The 19,725-nt window shown below is 51.1% G+C and overlaps 1 protein-coding gene and 1 long non-coding RNA gene across 3 annotated transcripts in view; one reads left to right on the plus strand and one right to left on the minus strand.

Moving 5' to 3' along the window:
- Window positions 1-19,725, minus strand: part of HK1 (hexokinase 1) — a 114,827-nt gene that overhangs the window by 67,455 nt on the left and 27,647 nt on the right. The window contains exons 3-4 of one of the 2 annotated variants that reach the window (XM_039233252.1): window positions 18,540-18,649; window positions 15,238-15,285 (exon numbers count right to left, since the gene is read on the minus strand). In XM_039233252.1, the coding sequence (XP_039089183.1) occupies window positions 15,238-15,285; window positions 18,540-18,649 (158 nt within the window). Of the gene's footprint in view, window positions 1-1,640; window positions 1,812-15,237; window positions 15,286-18,539; window positions 18,650-19,725 lie in introns of those variants that run through there. The other variant, XM_039233253.1, reaches the window with a different exon arrangement.
- LOC120232485 lies at window positions 7,020-9,506 on the plus strand. Its single transcript, XR_005528577.1, has 3 exons — window positions 7,020-7,157; window positions 8,880-8,956; window positions 9,185-9,506. It is a non-coding gene; the product is annotated as an uncharacterized LOC120232485 (long non-coding RNA).

Below are 19,725 nucleotides of genomic sequence, written 5' to 3' on the forward strand. Positions count from 1 at the left end.
CTACAGAGCCCCCCATGTGCAGGGGGAGGGCAGGGAACTCATCCCGCTGGGAAGCGAGAAGAACATCAAGATGCGCACCACCACTGAAGAAAACTTGTGAAACACACGTGTTGGCATGCACAGCTCCAGAAGCAAGGTCCGGCGTGCTGCACAGCAGTGAGCACGAGCCCTACTGTTTGACAACTCTAGACTCAGTGGTGCTCATAGCTATGAGGGCCGGTGGCAGATTCCCAGGCCTGTCTCCTAATTACCCTACTCTGGTCCCCACTGGGCACAGGGCCCAGGATCCAGGCAGCATCCCCAGGGCCTTTGTCTCAGCACCTCCCCCTCAGCTGACTTCCAGGAGGAGCCCCGGTCAAGTTCCCAGGGGAGGGAGGGAGGGAGAGACCCGCCCTGGTTCTGCCTCTAACTCACCGGGTGACCTTGATGAGGTCACTGCCCTCAGCAGGCCTGTTTCCTATTGTGCCTGAGGAGGGGGTTGTCCTCGGTAGATAGGAAGAGGAACGAAAAGAACATCCCGTGGCTGGCGGGGCAGCAAATCCAGGCCTTACGCTCCCGCCTCTCACCTGTAGGTTTGAACACCAAAGTCAGGTTGACTTTGCTTGTCCATCCCAGCTTCCCCAAGCAATAATGTCACCCATGCTGGGCGTGGGTGGGCCAGCGGCCTGTGCCAGGCCTCGCCAGTACTGATGACATGGGTGCTTTTCCCTACAGCCTAGACTGTTTCTTTAAAACACGATGGCAACGATGGCATCAGGACGACATACAGCTTTAAGACCCGCCAGCGGACAGTATTTTATGCTAGACAGAGGTCAAAGACAACCACCCCTCGGGGTTTGGAGACGCCTCCATGTGCAAGTACACACATGTCACAAGCAAACACGTCAAGGCCTCCAACCGACTCAAAAGGCCAGTCTCTTATTTAATAAAACTCCCTGGCCTGGCTGGAAATCACAGTTTAAGAGAGCGGTCACGTAGAGGAATAAAAAATTCCATTCAGACATGCCGCTCCGGACCTGAGGCCTATGAGCAAAGTTTCCGGTGGCCTCCGAACCCCTCCCGGTTCCAGGAAGCCGGGCGGGTCACCCTGTCCTCAGATTAAGGGGCAGCCTCCCGCAAGAGCCGGGAGGAGGGCTTCTCCGGGGCACCCGGCGCCGTCCGCGGGGAACCCCGAATATGGGATGCCTGGCCTCCAGCCAGCACCCCCGCCTGCTCGCGCTCACCTCCCCATCATCTCTGTAATCGCTCCGCCGCCCACGGCGCTCAGAACCTTCCGAACAGGCCACACGGACAGACAGACCCACCGGTCCCCACACCGCCACCTCCCCTCACTGCCCGGGGGCCCATCTGACATCCACAGCCCATCTCAAGGACACTGCAGCAAGCAGCCCAGCGCCGGTGGTCTTTCCCCCAACACACACACACACACACACACACAACACACACACACACACACACACTCTCTCTCTCTCTCTCTCTCTCCCGAGGAGAATCGAAGGGCGAAGCCTCCCCGCGCCCTGCAGTCCAAGCAGCGCCGGCGTGGGGGGAGGCAGGGCGCGGGAGGATGGAGGCGGCGGTGGCGAGCGGATGCCGGAATGCAGCGCCGGGCGGGCCGGGCGGCGGCGCGGGCGGGGGCTCACCTTTTTGACTTGGTCATCCTTCAGCTCGGTGAAGTAATAGGCCAGGAGCTGCGCGGCGATCATGCTGGCGGTCGGGGACGAGGGGCGGCAGGCGTGGGGCCGGCGTGGGTCCTCCGCAGCCCGGGCGAGCAGTGGTCCTCGGGCGGCTGCTCGGCGGCTCCTCCTCCTCCTCCAGCCGCGGCTCCTCCCCCAAGACCCGGGAGGCGGTGGCTCGCGCGCTCCCCGGCTCCGCGCTCCCGTCCCAGGCAGGGTGACAGCCGCCGGCCGGCCCACCTCCTCGGCGCCCATTGGCTGCCGCCCGCCTCCGCAGCGCCGCGCGGCGGCGTCCGGGCCCCGGCGGGGGGGCGCGGCGGCCGCTCCCTCCCGCGCCGGAAAGGGGGCGGCGACGCCGCGAAATCCCCCACGGCCCGGCTTCTCCCGGCACGTCCCCCACGTAGGGAGCCGGCGCGGGGGCGGGAGGCTCTCTCGGGCGCGCATGGTCGCGCGTGGCGGAGCCCGGTCCGGCGGAGGGACGCGGGGCGCGAGAGGAGGCGCCGCCCGAGCCGGGCGCGAAGAGCGGCCCCGGGGAGTCCGCTGCCGGCGTGGCGGGAGGCGGCCCCTTCCCGGGAAAATTGGGGCTCGGCCCCGGGAGCTCCGCGGAAGGCGGGTGCAGAGGTGGGCGCTCAAAGCGAGCCGCGCCTGTGCCGGCGTGAGCGGGAGAGCCCGGAGGCTTCTCGGTCCCCGCACCCGGTGTCCGCCCCGGCCGGCTCTCGCGGGCCCGAGATGCCGAGTGCCGAGTCCCACCTGCGTCCTCCCGGCAGTGCATCGCCCCCACCCCGGCCGCCCGGCCTAATCTCCGTTTGGCGGATTTGTGTTGCTAAACCGAGAACGACTCCCCACAACGCCCTCCCCGGAGGCGCTGGATCCTGAGCTCTCGGGAGGGCACACGCCCCCGCTAGGCCGTACCCCCGGGCGTGCTCTTCCTCTTGCGCACCCTGGCTCGCTGGCGTCGCGGGGGGCACCTCGGGCGCCCCCTCCTAGGTGCCGCCTTTTTCACTTCCCCAGAGGAAGTTAGCCGGGCTGGGAGGAATCCTTAGAAAAACGTTCAGCCTTCACCGAGGGAAGGGAGGCGCGGAATCAGGCGGTTACGCACCTGCTTTGATAGCTACCGAAGCGTAGGTTCATTGCCTCTGTGTGCAGGAGCCTTCCTGTCTTACAAGATGACCTGTCATGAGCTCAAAACACAACGAAGGGGTTACTGTCCTGATTCAACAGGTCATCAATCAGGTTGAGGCTCGGCGACGCCATGTATCTTGCCAGACTTCGTACAACCAGGAAGTTGTAGATCCCAGAATTAGGTCTGTGTGTTTTCAAAGCCAAGGCGCAGCCCTGCAGTTTGCTGTCCTTTCTATTGTCTGTACGCAGCCTCTCTGCCTGAATAGGCCATGCTCCTGGGACCAAGGCTGCACCATGTGGTGCCCTGAGATGCACACAGCCCCGTCCCAGAACCTCTATTCCAGACTTGGATCCTGGGGAACCCTGGCCAGGCCTACCGAGGGTACAGTGGTATCAAAGGGAGAGGACTGGTCCAGTACATTCCTCCTTAGGAACATTAGGGGCCTGACCGCTGCTGTCACCAACTGAAGAATACCTCAGATGTGACCCTTGAAGCCAGAGCCCTCAGTCCAGAGCTCAGTCCACACCTCCTGGCTTTCTGGCTGGGACGCAGAGTCACCTTCCTGAGCTTCCTCATTCATAACCTGGAGATACTAAAGCCCCCCCAGCCTCCCATGGTGGTTGTGGAATACCTGCTTGTATAATACACACTTAATAAATGGTGAGCCTTATTACAAGTTTGGGAACCTGACAAGGGCTTTGCACTTGTATTCCAATTCCCACTGAAGGCCCTGAGAGGGCCTCGCAACTTTATATGTGTAATTTCAAAATATTTTCCAAGGAGGTCCCCTAAAATCATACTGTCTTCAAACCCCACAAAACCTGGATCCACCCTCAGGGTAGGAGCGTTATAAACCAGGGACAGAGATTTTCTGGCATTCATCAAACCCCTACACTGCCCACACGGCCATAAAGTAAAATTGGGAGAAGGAGAACGATTTGGTTGTTCTCATCTGCCATTTGAGGCCTGCCGATGCAGTGCTGCGGGACTTCCAGGCTGGAAGCTCGGTGAGGGTCAAGAACTGTGCTTTGGTAATCACTCCGTCTGCCACACCTAGCGCTCAAAGGTGAAATGAGTCCAGTGCAGTGACCAGGAGCATTAGGAGTATACATATGCCTCCACCTAGGCCCCTGCCACCACCGTGGCCCTGTTGCATCTGTGATCTCTTGGCTGAGCTGGAGCTGGGGAGAGGCTGAGCCTCCCAAAGTTCCAGGCTACCCCGAGACGTTCTGTTTGCAGGCAGGGACGCTGCCAGTGCTTTCCCTTCCCTGACCTTTGAGAAACTGCTTCTCAAGGTGTCTCCTTCCTCCCCACCCCTTGAACACACGCAGGCCCCAAGATCCATCAGTATATGCTGAGAAATATTTCTAGGCCTGGCCCACTGCTTCCTCCAACCTCTTGACTTCATTGTCCTATGCCAGAAATATCACAAGAGTCTTCCAGCTGCCCTCCCTGGTTCTTAGCTTCCTACTGTCCAAGTCATTCTGAAGTCCAGGCCACGTTATTCCTGCTAAGAAGCAGCCTAATCACATCATAGCCCTGCCCCAAATCCTTTGATGACCCCCCGCCCCCACCTCTTCCTGACCCAGCCAATTGAAACATCTCTGCCTGGTGTCTCAGGCCATCTGTGATCTGACTGTACTACCCCCCACTTATCTCTTCCTCCACCCTGGGCCGCAGCAAGGCCACCTCCCACTGTCCTTGGCCTGCCGAGTCCATTCCTTTTAAGCCCCTGCACACATTTCCTTGCCTGCCCTGCCTTCTCCGCTCACCTCCCGCTGACCAAGTGTCTGTCTCACCGAGGGCCCAGCTCTCCCATCCTTCCCATGAAAGCCTCTCCTGAGCATGGCCACTCACCCCAATCTCCCAGGCCTCAGCACTTCCACAGGGCAAACTCGGACTGTGCTCAGAATACATCTAGATCTAGACCAAGACTCTTCTTTGCAGACTGGGAACCTGCAATGCACCGAGGGAGCCATCTTGTCCAGCGTCAGCCTGTGCTAGAGGCTGGAGCTGGGACTTAAACACAGTTCTGATGCCCAGCCAGGGTTCTGTCCATCCTTCCCCCCTCCCCCCACCCACCTCAATGCAGCCTGGGCCTCGGATAAGTAACACTCACTCATAATAGTCTGTCTGATACTGTCTTCTGGGGGGGACTGGTCTTATCGGCCCCCATCAGATAGCTTCGAGACCAGAGGCCATGTTACACCGCTGTGACTGCTCCCAGGCTCAGAGCTGGGCCTGTGCCCTCTATCATGCCAGGCATCATCTCATGCACTTCTTTATTATCCCACTTTCTTTTGCTGCCATAGAGCTGCTCGACCCCAGCTAAGCCCCTTGCTGATTACTCTCTGAACTCCGAGGAAGAGCAACAAGGACCTTGACCATTGGAAATCTAGTTCCACGCATCTCCCCTCACCCTTCAGATGGCCCTCCTCTCTGGCCGAAGTCCCCTGGGTGTCTCTGTTCATTTACTGTGCTCCCTCCTGGAGGAGTTGGGGCAGGAGTCAGGCCATGCCAGGCCACCGCCCACAAAATGCACCCGCCAGTAAGAGAAGGCAGGCAACAGCTAAGTCACGATGTAACAGTTCTCAGGGGACCCAGGGCCCTAGGAATGTTACTCCAGAAATTCTCGCCAGTGGATCGAAGCGGTACCCCAGCACCTGGGAGCACACTTCTAACAGCAGTGTTTGCATAATACTGACGGTTTACAGAGCATTTATTTTTTCATTTATTGCCTCATTTCTCCTGATAACACGCTGATGAGGCAAATAGAAGGGCAAATATCATTATCCCCACACTTAATCAGTCCATGAAGGTTATGGAGGTTACAGAGCGCGTTTAAGGTCTCAGACAGTGAAAGAGAAAAAAGAATTATTGAGGCTAGCATGCACACCACTGCAACATGTGGGAATCCTGGGTGGGGCGGGGGGACCACTGTCACGCAAAGCGCATTCTGAGAAGAAGCACCAGGTGGAATCCTGACCCAACATTTCTATTAGTTATGTCTGCGGTTTTCAACCCGACTGCACAAGAGTCACCCCGAGGACTTTCACAAGTGCTGATGCCCAGGCCTGGCCTCAGGTGATGGCTGAGTTGACCTGGAGTGGTGGCCAAACACCAGCTTTTATTTAGGAGTTGCCCAGCTGAGTCTGAGGGACTGCGGGGAGTGAAAAGCACTGACATGAGAACATCCGGAAGAAATTTCTGAAAGGAACCCATCGGTACTGGTTTTTGCAGTTTCTGTTGGACAGTGCTGAGGGCAGTCCCTCCAAGGTCCTAGCGGACCTGCGGCTGGGCAGCACATGGGGACGAAAGGTCACAGTGACTTTCTCATCAATTCTGCAGACACTTGTGCTCCTTTGTGGAAGCCCCTGGAGCGGCTGGGGATGGAGAATCGCATTCCTAGCCTGTCTCCCTGCCTCTCTCATTGGTCCAAAGTTCTGCCTTCTGACAGCATCGGAACAGAGGTTATAGTTGGCAACCACCAGGCTAAAATATGGCCTACAACGTATCTTATTTGGCTCGCCTAATATTTTATAAATATGAGGAAGCGCTTAAAAGTCAGGAGTTTCGCTTTAAAACCCAGGTTCCCAGGGCACCTCAGTAGCTCAGTTGGGTAACCGTCTGGCTCTTGACTTTGGCTCAGGTCGTGATCTCTCAGTTTGTGGGTTGGAGCCTCACATTGGGTTCTGCACTGGCCTGCTTGGGATTCGCTCTCCCATTTGTGTGCTCTCTCTCTCTCTCAAAATAAATAAACTTAAAAAATAAAGTACAGTAAAATAAAATAAATCCAGATTCCCCACATATTAGGTCTGGTCACACAGGCCCAGGTTATCACGTGGCAAGCTCAGTTAGAACTGAGCAGCCACTGCTCCCTTCAGACAGTGCAGGGGTACTGCAGCTGGCCCCAGGCCCCACCCAGTCTGCTCACTTCACTGATACACACTAATGTCTGCCCCCGTAGGCCTTTAAGTTTTCAGCCCCTGATCACTGGAATTTACAGACACAAGGCCTCAGGTGTTAGGGCTGGGGTTAAGATGAGGCCAGAGAGGTGCCTCAGGTGCAAGATTTGAATACAAGATTTAAATCTTGCACACAAATGCACCTCTCTTGCTTCACCCAAGTCCCACCTCTTTTAGGATCATAAAGGTCTCCGCGCGGCCGCCCCTTGCTCAACCATGACCTGTTTACCTGGCTCAGAAAGGATCTGATGCCCAGAGATGCCTCTCTCAGCCTCTGTCCCAAGAAGGTCTCTACTTCCCTTGGAGGATGGCAGTCCCTCAAGGGAGTGAGGAAGGCCCAATCTGGCCCTGTGGCTTGTTGGACATCCCATCATCATTCCATTGCCTCTGAACCCGGTAAGCCTCCTATGCAAAAGAATGATGGCCTGGAAGGGTTATCCAGACTGCTGAGGCCCGCCTGTCTTCCGCCCGGCTCCTTACTTCAGGCCAGTTCCCTTCCCAATGGAAGCTCATATCTCATTGGAACAGAGCAATCTCAAAAGTCACCTTGCTGATTACCCCCAAGTTTCCTGGGATAGTTCTCTCCAACGCCCACACACAGCCACCATCACAGGGCCGACAAAAAATCTTTAATCCTGGCCTGTTAGAATTAACACCTGGGGAGCCTGGGGGGCTCAGTCGGTTAAGTAGCCAACTTCAGCTCAGGTCATGATCTCAACATTCATGGGTCAGAGCCCTGCTCCGGGCTGTGTGCTGACAGCTCAGAGCCTGCAGCCTGCTTTGGATTCTGTGTCTCCTTCTCTCTCTGCCCTTTCCCTGCACAAGCTCTGTCTCTCTGTCTCTCAAAAATAAAATAAACATTAAAAAAAATGTTTTTAAAGCATTAACTCCAAAACATAGGAGGAAACGTTCACATAGGAGAGTCCACGTCGACACCTAGGCAGGTTCCTAGGCTGTGGGACTTCAGAGGCCAGCAAATTAAGCACACGTATAAATAAAAACTAAGGTACTGTCTTTTCACTTTGCTAAGAAAAGATAATTTTTTAGTTACAATTTCCATATCCTATCACCATAATTTCCCAAAGGAAAAGATGTTTTAAGTCAGGGAAAGAAAAATAAGGGCTGCTTTTTAAGTGAACTACCTTGGGCATTATAATGATAGCTAGTTTTCAGGTCGAACTTACTGTGCACCGGGTATTGTTCTGAATTCTTTACTTAGATTCGCTTCTTTGACCCTGAGAACAAACTAATGAGAAACATGCTACTTATTTCGCCATTTTATAGATAAGACTATTGAGTCGCAGGGAGGTTAAGTGACTTCCCAGACAGTCTGGCTCAAGACCACCCTGCTGTTCTAACAAGGTGAAATATTCATTTTATCATAGAGTCCTTATTTCACTTATTCTATACAGGCCCAGTGATGGCTCAGTCACAGAGGGATCCAAAAACCTGTATTAGGGAGCTTCTCCCCTGGGATACTGAGTCATGCTTGGTTAGATTTGGAAAGTGCGGCACATGGACCCTGGCTCTGCAGAGCCCTCTCTTAAAAAGGGCATTCTCAGACCACATGGTGAGCAGATTCGCCTGACCGGAGGGGCTAGAAGGGAGGTATGGAAGCAGTTGCCCTTCCCAGGGGGCTGAGGGTGGGGGGGTGGGCATCTGGCTTGGTAGATTCAGCTGGGCTGACTGAGTGTGCTATCTTCTGTGGGTCCATCCCACTGTGCCTTACCCAAAGAATCGCTGTTTGTATTTTTTTATAAATTTCTTTTTTTTAACGTTTATTTATTTATTTGGGGAAGGAGGGGCAGAGAGAGAGGGGGAGGGAGAGAATCCCAATCAGGCTCTGTGCTATCAGCACAGAGCCCAAAGTGAACCATGATATCATGACCTGACCCAAAATCAAGAGTCAGACTCCCAACCACCGAGCCACCCAGGCACCCCCCCTCCAAAGAATCCCACGTGTCACAAGTCCAGCCCCCATTTCTCTCCTGAACCCCAGACCCATGTTCCAACTGCCCATGAACATCAGCTCCAAGACCCCACAGGCGCCTGAAAGTTGGTATGTCTCACATCACAGTCCTTTCTTCTTAAACTTACTCTCTTTTCTCAATTCCCCAGGTTGTCATTTACTCATTCAACGAACATTTGTGAAGCACCTAGTCTGCTTGTACTTCCTAATCACTGGATATGGGCAGGTGAGCATGACAGAGTCTCTGCCCACACATTCAGGTGGGGAGGGACAGACAGTAAACAAGTCACAAATTAAATATACATCAGCTCAGGGGCTAGGAGAAAAAATAAAGCAGAATGTAGGTGACACATCTTACAATTTCCATTTCCCCTTTGTTCTAACAAAGGAAGAATCGCTTCTCAGCCTTTTGCTAAGATCAAGTGTTCTAACTAAGAAATGCTCCGATTTTTAGCGGAATCCAGCCCCCACCTCCAGCTCCCTCCAGAAGAAAGACTCCATCTACCATGCAACGAGACGTGGCCAGGGGAGTGAGTTTTGGCCAAAGAGATGAAAGTGAGGGCATCCCATGCTAGCTTCCTGAAGCCTCCCTTAGGACACAGTGATTATGCAGCCTTTCCTCTTGTCATTCTTCCTTCCTACTGGATGAAATACAGACAGACTGGCTAGAGAACCAGGAACATTTTGGATTATGAGATAACCTTGGGAATGGCAGTCCCACAAAACAAAGCAACAAAAATGAAATAAAACGAGCTTGCACCCCTGTCACCAAGGTGCCCCACATCAGCCCCCTACAGACTGCCCCTAGATTTCTAGAACCCGAGAGAAAAGGAAAATTCTGATGGGTTAAGCCAACTGCTATTTGGGGGGGTTTCTGTTACTCCCAGCCAAATCTAATCCTAACCGATACACAGGCTGAACAACAGAGAGAAAGAATTTAGGTAGCCTGGATAGGGGAGACCTCTCTGAGGACATGACATGTGGGCAGAAACCAGAGCAAAACTGACTTATGCAGTGCTCTGCCTTTGAATGCCTGTCCTTCCTCTTCCTACCTGGGAAAAGAATGTCCCAGGTAGGAAGCATCTTCCCATCAGCCAAGTTGGAAACCTAACCATTATTCTTGAGATTATCCCGTCCCAAATGCCCTGCATCTAATCTGTCACCAAACCCTATCGAGTCTACCTTTATATGTGCCTCAAGAACAAGAACAGAACACGTCCAATCTAAGGACTCTCGAGTCCATCCTCTCCTCCCCATTCCTTCTGCTAGGACAGGCCTGTAGAGGGTGAATGGTGCCCCCTAAAAGATACGCTCTAATCCCCATAACCTGTGTATGTGACCTTACTTGCAAAAAAGGGTCTTGTATACATGAGATCTCAAGATCTTTCTGGATGATCGGGGGTGGGGGGCCTAAATCCAATGACCTTCCTGATAAGAGGCAGAAGAGAAGACAGTGGGGGAGAAAGGGAGAATGCCACATGGAGGTAGAGGCAGAGATGAGAGGGCGTTCTGCAGCCACAGACTAAGGAGCGCCTGGAGCCACGAGAAGTGAAAGGGGCCAGGAAAAAGCCTCCCCTAGAGCCTGCGGAGGGAGCCCCGCCCTGCTGACACCCTGATTTCAGGCTTCTGGCCTTCAGAACTGTGAGATAATACATTCCTGTTATTTTAAACCACCAATGGGGCGCCTGGTGGCTCAGTTGGTTAAGCATTGGACTTCGGCTCAGGTCATGATCTCATGGTTTGTGGGTTTGGGCCCCACATCAGGCTCTGTGCTGGCAGCTGGGGGCCTGGAGCCTGCTGAGTCTCCCTGTCTCTCTGTCCCTCCCCTGCTTGTTCTCTCTAGCTCTCTCTCTCTCTCTTTCTCTCTCTCACTCAAAAATAAGATAACATTATAAGTTTTCAATTTTAAAATTTTAATTAATAAAAATTAATTTTTATTAATTAAAATTTTAATAATCTTATTAATTAAAATTTAAAATAACATTAAAAATTAAAATAACAGTAAAGAAAAATTAGGGGTGCCTGGGTGGCTCAGTCGGTTGAGTGTCAAGCTTCAGCTCAGGTCACAGTCTCACAGTCCATGAGTTCGAGCCCTGCCTTGGGCTCTGTGCTGACAGCTCAGAGCCTGGAGCCTGCTTTGGATTCTGTGTCTCCCTCTCTCTGTCTCTGCCCCTCCCCCACTTGTGCTCTACCTCTCAAAAATAAAAAATAAACATTAAATAAAATTAAAATGGTTAAAAAAAATTAAACCACCAGTTTGTGGCAATTTGCTATTGCAGTCGTATCAAACTAATACAAAGCATTGAGCAATATCAACTGTCTCCTGGTCCCAGGCTACAGAACTAGTCTATTCAGAATCATCTGTAGTAAAAATCTTTTGATCACGTATCTCAACAATCTGTATACTTTTTTTATGTTTGTTTATTTTGAGAGAGAAAATGAGCAGTGGAGGTGCAGAGAGAGAGAGAGAATCTCAAGCGAGCTCTGCACTGTCAGCACAGAGCCTGACATGGGCTCTATCTCATAAACCATGATTTCAGGACCTCAGCCAAAATCCAGTCAGTTGCTCAATGGGCTGAACCTCCCAGGAGCCTCTGTATATTTACTTATAACTATCAATGCATACAATTGCACTAATATATTATTTATGTTATAAAACATATCTAGGGGTGCCTGGAGGGCTCAGTCAGTTAAGCATCCAACTCTTGATTTCAGGTCATGATCTCAGGGTCGTGAGATCGAGCCCCACGTCGGGTTCTGCACAGGCATGGAGCCTGCCTAAATTTCTCTCCCTTTCCCACTGCCCATCCCGTCTTGTGCTCTCTCTCATTCTCTCTCAAAAAAGAGAAAGGAAGGAAGGAAGGAAGGAAGGAAGGAAGGAAGGAAGGAAGGGAGGGAGAGAGAGAGAGAGAGAGAGAGAGAGAGAGAAAGAAAAAAAGAAGGAAAGAAAGAAAGAAAGAAAGAAAGTAAGAAGAAAGAAACCATAGACATGAAAACAAATGGGACAGATGAGAGTGTAAAATGACACTACTTTGGAACTATTTGGCTGTTCTTAATATTTTTTTAATGTTTACTTAGTTTTGAGAGAGAGTGAGAGAGAAAGAGAGACAGAGTGTGAGTGGAGAGGTGGAGGGGGAGAGTGAGAGGGGGACGTGGAATCCAAAGCAGGCTCCAAGCTCTGAGCTGTCAGCACAGAGCCTGATGCAGGGCTAGAACACACAAACTGTGAGATCATGACCTGAGACGAAGTCAGACGCTTAACTGACTGAGCCACCCCGGCGCTCTTGGCTGCCCCTAATAAAGTTTAATATATACCTACCCCATGACCTAGAGATTCCATTCCTTGGTATTTACCCAAGAGAAACTAAAGCATATGTCCACAGAAGGATTTGCACACAAATGTTCACAGGACTTCATTAATAATGGCCTTAATAATAGCCCAAACTAGAAACGACCCAAATGTCTCTGAGAAGGTGAGAGAAAAAAAAATCATACTAGATCTCTACATAATTCATACTTCTCAGCTATAAAAATGGAATGCTTCTTTCCCCCTTTGGTAACAGGTGCCCCACCAGCTGTGTTTTTGGGATTGTGTTGAACCTATAGATCAATTTGGGGAGTATTACCAACTTAATATTAAGTCTTCCAATTCATGAACACAGAATGTTTTTCCATTTATTTAGATCTTCTTCAATTTCTTTCAACAATGTTTTATAGTTTTCAGAGTATAAATCTTGGTCTTCTTTTAAGTTTATTCCTAAGCATGAATGAAACTGTTTTCGTAGTTTCATTTTTTGATTGTTCATTGCAAATGTATGGAAGTACAACTGATTTTCATATATCGATTTTATATTCTGCAACCTTGCTGAATGTGTTTATTCAACGTGTGTGTGTGTGTGTGTGTGTGTGTGTGTACCTTAGGATTTTCTATATACAAGATCATGTAGGAATGAACTCAATACACACAGCAAATAAAACTATCAAAGCCAGGTACAAAAGAGCACACATGTATGATTACATTTACATGAGGTTCAAGAACAGGAAAACGAACCTACAGTGAGAGAAGTCGGAACAATAATAACCTCAGGTCAGAGGATGGGAAAGTAATGACTGGAAAGGGACATGAGACTTTGGGGGATGATGGAAATATTTTATCGTGAACTGGGTAGTAGTTATATAGGTATATGCATGTGTTCAAATTTCTTGAGCCAACATTTAGGATTTATGCATTTGATGACTAGTAAATTATACTTCAATTTAAACAAAAACACAGGGGGCACCTGGGTGGCTCAGACAGTTGAGCGGCTGACTTCAGCTCAGGTCATGATCTCATGGTTCGTGAGTTTGAGCCCCACATCAGGCTTTGTGCTTGCTGACAGCTCAGAGCCTGGAGCCTGCTTCAAATTCTGTCTCTGTCTCTCTCTCCACCCCCCAAATATAAATAAACATTAAAAAATTTTAAAGACACAAGGATGAAATTAACTATTAAAATGTAGTGGCCTAATAGTATCATTACCTATCTCAAGCCTTTCCTATACATAGGGATTAGCTTATCACTAGTGATATGCAGAATAAAGCGAGAATTCAAATAGCCTTGCCCATTTTCTTTTTCTGACTACTTATTATATCTGATCAGATCTTTTCTTTGTTTTAACTCCAAGATGTGGCTGATGAGTAGCTTACACCAGGGATAGGAAATGAATCAGTGCTCTTATTTTCTCCTTGTTCATTAGGGTTTTTTTTTTTTAAGTTTATTTATTTTTAGTAATCTCTACACACAGTATGAGGCTCAAACTCATGACCCTGAGATCAAGAGTCACTCTCTCACTCTCTCTTCCGGCTGAGCCAACCAGGGGCCCCATTGTTCATTAGCTTTAATCCATAGTTTTTATGCAGAAACCCTCTAAGCCACTTGCTTATTTTGTGAGGGTCATCCTAGTTAAAGCCAGATAATCTGATATATAAAGCTTCCTCAACCAGGCAGTTATAAGACGGTAATGCCTCATAATATGCTAAAAATGGCCCTGGAAAACAAAGGTAGGGACCCCTATCAGCCCATCCTCATGTGAGAGCCCCTGAGTACAAGATGGCACAAGGAGCCATCTGGAAGGCTCGCCAAGTGCTGATCGGTCTTTAAAAATTGGTAACAATGGAACTTGTAGTCCTTTCTTGTTCCCGCTCTGAGGTGCACTATTTTGCACACATACCACCTCTCAAGATGTGTCTACACTCAGCCCCACTACCCATCCCCCTTCCCGCTGGCTTCCTGGAGGCTCAAGGCTCATGCTTCTTGCTGCTGCCTGACAGAACACAATTTAATCACATGATCCCTTTCGGGCGCTCTTGATGGAGTTCCTTACCGGGACACCCAGCGCCAGCCCCAGCCAGTGTCATTAGCCTCCGCTCCTGCCTTCCCTGCCAGCACCACAGCCTCCCCGCTTGCTTCCGTCTCTCATAGCCTCTGCCTTTGCCGGGGCTGCCGTCTCTCCCCGGAACGTCCTTCCTGGCCAGCAGATTCCTTCTTCTGCTTCTAGACTTCCTGTAAATCTCACCTCCTCTCTCCAACCTTCCTTCTCTCCCCAAGACAGGGTGGACCCCTCCCTCATCTGGCTCCTAAGACACACGTTTTTCCTTCTTTGCATGTTGAACTTCACTTCTCAGCCATAAGTCCTCAAATGCTGGAGCGGCTTATTCATTTTCGAAAGAACAAGAATATGGCTGCTCGATCGTGGAGTAAGAAGCGGGGCCAAGGGGGCTGTGTTTCCAAGCCCAGCCTCACACCTCACCTGAGACCAGATAAGGGACCCGGATGCAGGAGACATCCAAAGTTACTGCGCTTTTCTCTTAGCAAACTGGCTCTTTCAATATCCCACCTCACCACCTTCCCATGAAGCAACGCACCTCAGATTCACTCTACTGTAGTGTTAAAGGCACAGTGAAGTACCAGCTTGGGGAATGAGAGGGAAGGGGGTAGGTCATCACAAAAAGCACAGAAAATTCTCTGATGTGGAACCATCCGGGCTATATCAATAAGAAAGATCTGAAACTTGCCCATGTTCAAGCGCAGAGGGCATGGGTACCAAGATCCTGGCATGCCTGATTCTACACACTGGAAAAGACAAGGGAAGGGAGAGACCCTTGTTCTCTCTCCCGGAGCCTCTCCACAGTCAGTATTTCACGTAGCTCCAAGTGCAGGAAGGTCTTATGTTTAGCTCTGACACTTAGTAATTTGCTCCCAAGAGAGGACTAAGAGACTAACTTAGTAACAAAGGTCCCCCCTCAGAAAGCACCTGTTCTGTGGCGTGGGCTGGGCCTGGGTAGGAACAGTTTAGAGGTAAATTCTCTCCCCCTTCCTCACCACCCCCAACCCCAACCCCCAGGGGAATCCATTTTGGGCTGCTTGGCTCACTGACACCATGGTCAGAATTCCTCAAGGGAATTGACACACACTCTCTCTCTTTTACAGAAAATGTTACAGGACATGGAAAGAACGCTTAGGCATCTTACCTTCATTTCAGTAAGTGGGGGCTCGATTGCCGTTTCAGATGCTTCTCTCTTAAAGAAACACAGGACAACATAAGGTATTACAAAGGCATCTTAGCAACTTGCGTTCAACACATACTGATGCTCATAACTTATCAGTCGTGTTCAGAAAGCGACGGTAACTATAAGCAACCCTGAAATCGCTGAGTAAATTCTAACATGATGAGCCCTTCTCTGGATGAAGCACAGCAGAGCTCAGAAATGTCTTACTCGTGAATGTATTCACATCAGCATGGATTAGGCGCTTACGAGCGTGCAGATCCTGTGCTAGGAAGTGGGGGTTTGAAGATGAAAAGCAGTAGTGGCTCCGCCTGCAGGGAGCTCACAGTCCACCAGAGAAGACAGATGTGTCCATCAATAGTGAAAGCAGAGCGCTGAGCTGCTAGAGCAGTGTGGGGGGGGAGCTGTGGGAACACAGGGGCCTGTCCCTGTTGGCCACGCCTGTCCCCAAGATTGCAGGATGCAATACTTCCCGGATGAACACGGTGAGAACGTGGCCATCAGGTAGCAGCCAGCTGGACGAGTTAGCATCCTTGATGAATTAGCATCCTGCCCTTCCGTACACATCCTGCCCTTCGTCTCACAACTCCCCATGCCTCACAGCTTTTGGAAGCTGCTGCCAGTCAAGACAGAGGCCTTGTAGGTCTCTTCATGATGGCAGCTGAAGGGAAGAGGAGGATGCAGGAAATTGTTTGCAGAAAACAGCCAGAAGGTTCTCCTCCCTGTACCCATACTCTCCGAAGTCTCCTCCCACAGGGACAACGGGTTTGGCTGTGTGACTGGCCTTAGCCAGTAGGACAATAACAACACGACACAAGCAGTAGCTTCAACAACGCTTGTGCTCGGGCTGGCCCTCTCTTGCTGCTCTTAGGACTCTTGCTCTAGGGGGAGTGAGAACGAATGGAATGCTAAGTGACAGAGCACAAGAGGCAATCCCACTTTATAAGGAAGGGGACTGGGGTTTCTAGAAGGTTGCATAGCGGCCCACAGACGTGCAGCCAGTCCCCGCAAGAATCAGGGGTAACCCATGGATCCTCCCAGAAGGGCAGAGACCATCTTTCCAGCACTTCCTGTCCTGCCTCACGTAGAGCAGGTGCTCCGTAAATGACTGTTGTTCATGAACTGGAAAACCGTGCCCTCTTCTGAGTAGGCTGCTAATCAGAGAAGCTCTATAGAAATCATGGTCCTAGGGAAGCAAGAAAAGGCATCGCATAGACAACCCAAGTGACCAGGACAACCGAGGCAAGTTTTACACATGGCCGAAAGCCACTCTAGGCTTTACACCGATATCCTCTGAGAGCAGACTCGTGGCTGAAAGGGCTCTGATGAAGCCTTGAAGATATTTAATAGGCTTTCATGAGAATTGAGCATAAGGAAACAACATACACTACTCTGGGGCTTGGAACGGCCAAGGAGCCGAGGAGAAAGGAACTGAATGGACCATATAATTTTGGGCCCCTCCTTAGATTAAGGGTGGGAATTCAATATACAGAGCACAACATTCCTAAGATGGGAACAACTCAAAACGGGAAATAGGCATGTCCTTCGGCAGTCACGGTCGGTCGCACGCCTCACCTGCAGCCTTGCGTTTGTCATGGAGGTTGAAGGAGCCCTTGTCAAAAGAGCACAGGCTTGGGGTTAGAGGACCTGAGTTCATGTCCTAGATCTGTCACTGAGGAGCTGTGTGAAATTAGGCAAGGAATTTAACTTCCCAAGCCTCCATTTTCCTGTCTGTGAGACGTGAACGCTACCTCCTTTACTGGGACTTCGCGAACATTTAAGGAGACCGTGTGAGGCCTCAGAGCACAGGGCCGTTGCTCGCCCAAAGTTACAGTAAAGACCACAGGGCAGTAAACTACAACTCACACGGGGCCACTTGAGAGCTCCCACCAATTTCCAGCTCCTGGGTTTCTGCTGGTGTCTGAGATCCCTGAGACTGCGCTCCCCTCTCTGGACCCCCTCAGACCACAGAGGACCAGCGGGGGTCCACAGACTGACACTGAACTCCAAGGGCCAGTGCCCAAGCCTGCCGACTGCCGCATGGCGCCTGTGACACCGGCTGCTTTGTGCCACCTCTCCAAAGCTGCCTGGCCTCATTTAAACCCTCAGTGGCAATCTGCCTGAGGCTTGCAAGGCCGGGTGGTGGCACCGGGAGGGAACAGAGGGAACCACGAGAGGTGGCATTGGCATCCCAGACAAACCACCTGGGCTGGAGGTCCTCCTTTCTCAGAGCAGGCAAAGTTTTGTTCACCCTGATTGCAGAGGAGAGGAAGAGAGAAGGCACGGGCATTGAGGGTCTGGGACCCGAAGAGTGTTCAGGTTTATGGAGTTAGTGGCCTCCCCTGCTCACTGTAACCCAAACAGGCGCCTCGGATTTCAGAGATGACGCTGAGTTTCTACTTGGGTGTGAGAAGCGGGGTCAAATTCAATTCTCTCAAAGCCTTGTGAGGTCGCAAAGCCCTCCAGCCCTCCCTAGAGGTGACGCAGGGGGCCTTTTCAAGCCGGGCCTGGAGAACTGAGGGAAAGTTGCCCCCCCCCCCCACCTCACAGGGAGGGGAAAGCAGCTGTGTGGCCCCTCCTCCCCACTCTCACATGTCATCTGGGAACTGCGTGGTCACCCACACACTGACCAGGGAAGTCTTTACAAAGCAGGGAGGTCAGGCCACAGCAGTGACTGACATGCCGCCTTGGGAGAATCCTGTCCCCAGGGCCTTCCTTAAGGTCCAGCTCTGTGATTGTCGCTGGGCTTAAGCCACATTGTACCTCAGTTTCCCAGACTGTAAAAGGGGAGCGTCTGTAGTCCTTGCCCCAGAGGGACCCTCTGCGGTTGACTGAAAACGAGCCAGCTACTCAGAGCATCATTTGTCCCATACACATTTTCCAAGGTTTGGGTCAACATCCAGGGGAGAAGCAGCGCTCTCTGTAAGCGGCGAGAAAGGGAAGGCTTCTCTTAGAAAAGGCCACACTCCTGTTCTCCACACACTTTCGTGACTTTGCCGCGTAACGGTCTAAGAAGTGATTAACCGAGGGGCTATGTGACTGACCCCCTGGGCTCCCCTTGGTAGGGACCTGTCTGGCCCAGGTAAAATGTACACTGCACAGAGAGGCAGAGGCTGGGTCTGAGGGCTTCCTGCCTCATCCCGTAACACGTCTCTGCTGTCAGGGTTTCCGTCCTATAAAATGGACCCCAACCTACAGCCCGAGGGAGAGTGAGCTGAGCTGCCAGTGGCCACATGAAGTTGGGGGAAAGCAGGGGGAGAGCTTACACATCCTCGCTGGCAGCTCTGCCCCATGGTGGGCACCTGCTGTACCCGGGTTCTTTCTTCTCTTCCTGTTCTTTCTTCTCTTCTGCTCTCAGCAGTCAGGGCTTCGAGGCCTGGAGAAAAGCAAACCCAAAGGAGGAAGTCAAGGGTTCATCAGTCTCATTTCACTCCTCACCAACTGGGAGGCTAAAGGTTCCACTACTGAGGACCGGGGCGGGGGGTGGGGGGGGGTGGCGGGGGGAGGGGCTGAGTACAAGCACCTGTTTCCAGAAGGCTCCATAATCCCAAGTAAAATGTCACAGGTTTCTGGCAGGACACTATTCTAGAAGAAATTCCCTGGAGCCATGTGTGGAGGTGGTGCCTTCTCACCAACTACAGCCTAGTCTCCTTACAAAGAGATCTGGAAGTAAGATCTTGCTTTAGGGTGGAATCCAATAGAAATGGAAATTAGCCAAGACAACCCCAAGGCCCAAATTTCAGAAATGCAACTGTCACCACAGTGTCATGCTTTCTCCTAATTTAAACAGGGTAGGGGAGTGCCTGGGTGGCTCAGTCGGTTAGGTGTCCGATTTTGGCCCAGGTCATGATCCCAAGGTTCATGGGTTCAAGCCTCGTGTTAGGCTCCTGTGCTGACAGCTCAGAGCCTGGAGCCTGCTTCAGAATCTGTGTCTCCCTCACTCTCTGCCCCTCCCGCACTCATACTCTGTTTCTGTCTCAAAAATAAACAAACATAAAAAAAAAACAACTTAAACAAGGTAGGGCGTAGCTCTGGGTAAAAAATCACTTCTCTAATTATAAAAGCAATGCACACCCATCACACCAAATAAAGTCAGAAAATACAGGCAAGTAGTTTTAAAGTTAAAATCACCTTTCCTCCTATACCAATAAGTTCTTTTTTATTTTATTTTTTTTATTTTTTTTTTAAATGTTTTATTTATTTCTAGGAGAGAGAGAGAGAGACAGCGTGCACGGGGGGGTCAGAGAGAGAGGGAGTCACAGACTGAAACAGGCTCCAGGCTCTGAGCTGGCAGTCAGCACAGAGCCCGACGCGGGGCTCGAACCCACGAACCGCGAGATCATGACCTAAGCGAAAGTCGGACGCTTAACCGACTAAGCCACCCAGGTGCCCCTAATAAGTTCTTTTTTAAAGAATTTTATTTATTTAAGTTTGTTTATGTTGAAGAGCGCG

This window comes from Hyaena hyaena, unplaced genomic scaffold (genome assembly GCF_003009895.1).
Source record: "Hyaena hyaena isolate Hyena2069 unplaced genomic scaffold, ASM300989v1 scaffold_73, whole genome shotgun sequence".
Classification (NCBI taxonomy): Eukaryota; Metazoa; Chordata; class Mammalia; order Carnivora; family Hyaenidae; genus Hyaena; species Hyaena hyaena.